This window comes from Diadema setosum, chromosome 7 (assembly GCF_964275005.1).
Source record: "Diadema setosum chromosome 7, eeDiaSeto1, whole genome shotgun sequence".
Lineage (NCBI taxonomy): Eukaryota > Metazoa > Echinodermata > Echinoidea > Diadematoida > Diadematidae > Diadema > Diadema setosum.
In genome coordinates this window covers 24248694-24252496 of record NC_092691.1, presented here as the reverse complement: position 1 = coordinate 24252496, position 3803 = coordinate 24248694, and the positions used below count along the sequence as shown (strand labels likewise).

Here is a 3803-nt window from a genome sequence, read left to right as displayed (position 1 = left end):
AATGTAAAACCATTGACCAAAACTAACAGTAGGAGAAGCAGTTGAGAGAAACACTATAGTACATTGTACATACTGTACAAACTTACAAAATCCTTCAAATATAACTTTCCCAAAATAGTCTCGAGTTTAACTTTGTTGTCGTCCTCCATTTCATCATGCCCTCTAATCATCAGCCTGTTGTGCAGATAATGAACAACGATAGACTATTACTTTCGCACGTTTCTTATACACTAATGATTAGTGTTTGAAATAAATCAACTGAACTGAACCTGCACTGAATTAAAACAATCTTCACAAGTAAATGGGAACGCAATGATCTAAAATTGAATGCTGGTATCAGAAAAAAAAAACTGTTTTACAGCGGACTATAGACTTCATCATAATCTTTGCTAAGGATAAGATCATAAAACCACCACCATCGCATCAGTTTTCTCTCTGCGTCATTAGAGCTGCGTACATATCAGACATAATAAATATATGCATGTCGATTCCTTGATGATAAACTCCTTGGTTAGTTGGTTCAAATGTCATCGGGATGTCGATTGCCTTCCCTCGTAGCCCACTTTATAGTAGATGTTAGTTATCGATGAGTCCTCGCTTGATTTGTTACATGAAATAAGACACACAAATGAGACTTCGTGTTCCTAGCGTAGATCCTGAGGGCTGACGTTTTAACCTTGCGCTCTGGACAGACGTTTCTGGCTGCTTCAAGTTCATTGTCTCCGAACGAGGTGCTTCCGACGCCAACGAGGACGGCAAAATGAGTAACTTTCAAGCATCACATTGTATTCAAATAAATTATCATGATCTTACAGGAGAGCGAAACAGCAAGTCTTGCAGTTTATCAGGAACGCTCAATCATTGTGAAAATATTTTGAAGCCTTTATTGAAAAACTTGAAACTCGAGACCGTCCTTTTCGGCACTACCCGCGGAGCCTTTGGCGTGGCCAGTTTGTTCCGCGCGTGATGACCGTGCGGGCTTCCGTGCGTGCTGCCACCGTCCGTCACTGACACGGGTTTCTCCTCTATGAACAGCGGCTTGAGGGGCATGTGTCGCTCCGCCTCGCGCCGTACCTCTCGCACAGTTTCGTGGAAGACGTGTTCCACGTCTTCGTAGTCGCCTGCTGCGGACACCTCGTGATAGGAGCAAGCGTACTGCGTTGAAAGAGCGCCCCCATCGAGCTTGCTGACTTGTCTGAGGAGGAGAAAAAGGAGGGGAAGATGATGAAGACGAAAGACCAAGAGGAAGAGAAGAATGAAAAAAGAGAGTTAGAAGACGAAGGAGAAGAAAAAGATGAAGAAGAAGAAAAGAAGACGAAGAAAAAGACGAACGAGAAGAAAAGAAGACGAAGAAGAAGAAGAAGAAGAAAAAGAAGAAGAAGAAGAAGAAGAAGAGGAGGAGGAGGAGGAGGGTGGAAAAGGAAAAACAGGAAGAGGAAAAATGTTAAACTTTGATAGCATATCCACACGCATGGTTTTTCAACATAACCAACAGGAGAAGCTAATTTTCCAATCTGTTACATCTTCTAAAATAAAATTTCAACTGTTAGGCCTACTTGTGATTGAGACTCCTTTCCTCGCTCTCTTTATTGTATGTTCCATTCCTTGCATGGTTTATTCCTCACAAAAAGCGGCATGTGCATGGTGCTTACTTAAAAAAAAACTTCAGTGCTCGAAATCTTCTAGAGGTACATTGACCTTATTGATTTAAGTCTTGATATCCGACAAGATACACAATACGGAACAGACCGAGTGGATATACCTATGGCAGATTGAATTTTTACACAGTATCGCTTGATTTTTCGTGTAGCAATGAAGTGAAAAGACATGTATTTTCTTGTAGATGCATCATGTCAAAGTTTAAATTATGTTTGATAAAAACATCGCGTTCATGTGCAAGCACAACTGTAATGAATCCACAAAGCCATAGTATAATCGTTCCTTTTCAAGTGTTAGAGAATAACGTTATTGATACTCAACAATGTCCTTCATTAGCGCAATTTCAGGCATGTTGACTAATTTTGATTGTCGAATGCTCTTGAATTCATGCAGCTTGAGTTAATAATTGTCCTTTTGAGAGGGTGTACGTCAGTCGACACCGTATAACCAAGGCGAAAAGTAATTATCCTTGCTTCCACAGTGGGCTGACCTGTATCTTTCCATCTCGTTCTTGTTGCCCAGCAACACGATAGGAAGTTCGTGGGTTTCCCGCGCTTTCTGGAACTCAGTGAGCTCCTGTAGAAGTTCTTTGGCTTGCTGGAAACTCTGCTTGCTGGTGATGCTGTAGACGACCACCAGGCAGTCGGCCCATGTCACGTATCGACCCAGACTCTCGGCATCCTGTTAACACGAGATGGAAAACATAAGATCGGAGCTTATATCACATTGACACTATACGTATTATATAACACATTATAGTCACTTTTTGCATGATCAAGTTTTCAGTAATGGGATGACATAGCAGAAAATGATGCCGGCATATTTATATGGCTGAAACAGCTAACAATACGATGTTCCGTGATATTGCCGTTTGGTCATGTTTGTCGTGTCTGCTTCGTGGAAGCTCTAACCACACATAACATGTAAACGACTTTTTACTTTTGATGGTTCGTTTAGCGAGAACTTTATATCTCATCAGCTAAGAATTCAACCATGCAAAAATGCGAAATAAGTACTCCCTCTCGTCCTCTCTTTGAGCTATTGTGCCCACTTGAAATTCACAGAAGACTGGAGTTTTGTCATTGGGGCAAATGCTGCAATACACCAAAACATCGATATCAGTGTATCCAAAAAGTTGTTTTCCTATAAAAATCAAATGAATCACATCATGTCTTGAATTATTTCGTTTGGAGGGTGTTGGCTTTTAAAATCAACGACTATCTGAAGTGATTTTCAAAGGGACTTTGTTTGCTTCTTTCTCCTCGTTGTCCACCTAGCTGTCTCATTACTCTCGTTGGTGGCGGCCTTGCATCTTCATTTATTTATTCATTTTATTTGTTTATCAATGGTTTCTAAAAATAACTACCACGGCAGCCAACACGTCGAATTGAGGTTTAGTTAACATTGTTATTACCAAAGTGCTGAGCAGATGCGCAAAATAAGGGTAAATGTTTAAAGAAATTTCAGCAATTGAGACGAATCAGAAAAAGAGAAGAAAGAGGGCAAGGAGAAGATGAATGAAAGGTAGGAGAGGAGAAGGAGAAAAGAGAAGAGAGGCAAGGGGAGGGTGACGAAAAATTAAACATGTCGGAAAAGTGAAGAGGAGATTTAAAACGCATTCGAAAGAACTCGTGCAACAAATAAATTAATGAATGAATGAATGAGGAAGAGAATGAAGGGAAGAAAGGGAAAATGTAGAATTATTGTCAGTGAAGACATGACGACGACGATATTATAGTGATGATGATGAAGATGACAACGTTTTGTTTGTTTTTTTGTTTTTGTTTTTTCCGGATATTACCTCGTTTACAGTGTCCCAGATACTGATGAGAACCGTCTGATTGTCGACCACATCTTGCTTGGTATATGTTCCTTCTGCAAGACAGAAAACAAAAGAACACACAGTAAAATCACAAAAGTGCAAATACAGCACATCAATGAGACAGAAAAAAAGCAACAACAACAGATAATATTGTCAAGGTAAAATGCTGATCACATAGATTATCATGAGAAGTGTGCGCGCCATCTTGCAATCCGCCGAGCTATTAAGGTAGCTTTCTCGATCGCGCCTCCCGTCACTATCCGTTGCCATGGCGACTGGGATCAAAGAAGTCCTGTTTGTTCAGACAACAAGGTGCGCCGTA

At 40.6% G+C, this 3803-nt stretch overlaps 1 protein-coding gene across 1 annotated transcript in view; it reads right to left on the bottom strand.

Annotated features, from left to right (window-relative positions):
- Positions 1 to 858: 858 nt before the first annotated feature.
- Positions 859 to 3803, bottom strand: part of LOC140231040 (ras-like protein family member 12) — a 74386-nt gene continuing 71441 nt past the window's right edge. The window contains exons 3-5 of the mRNA XM_072311195.1: positions 3461 to 3534; positions 2150 to 2340; positions 859 to 1195 (exon numbers count right to left, since the gene is read on the bottom strand). Coding sequence (XP_072167296.1) covers positions 859 to 1195; positions 2150 to 2340; positions 3461 to 3534 — 602 coding nt within the window. The remainder of the gene's footprint in view (positions 1196 to 2149; positions 2341 to 3460; positions 3535 to 3803) is intronic.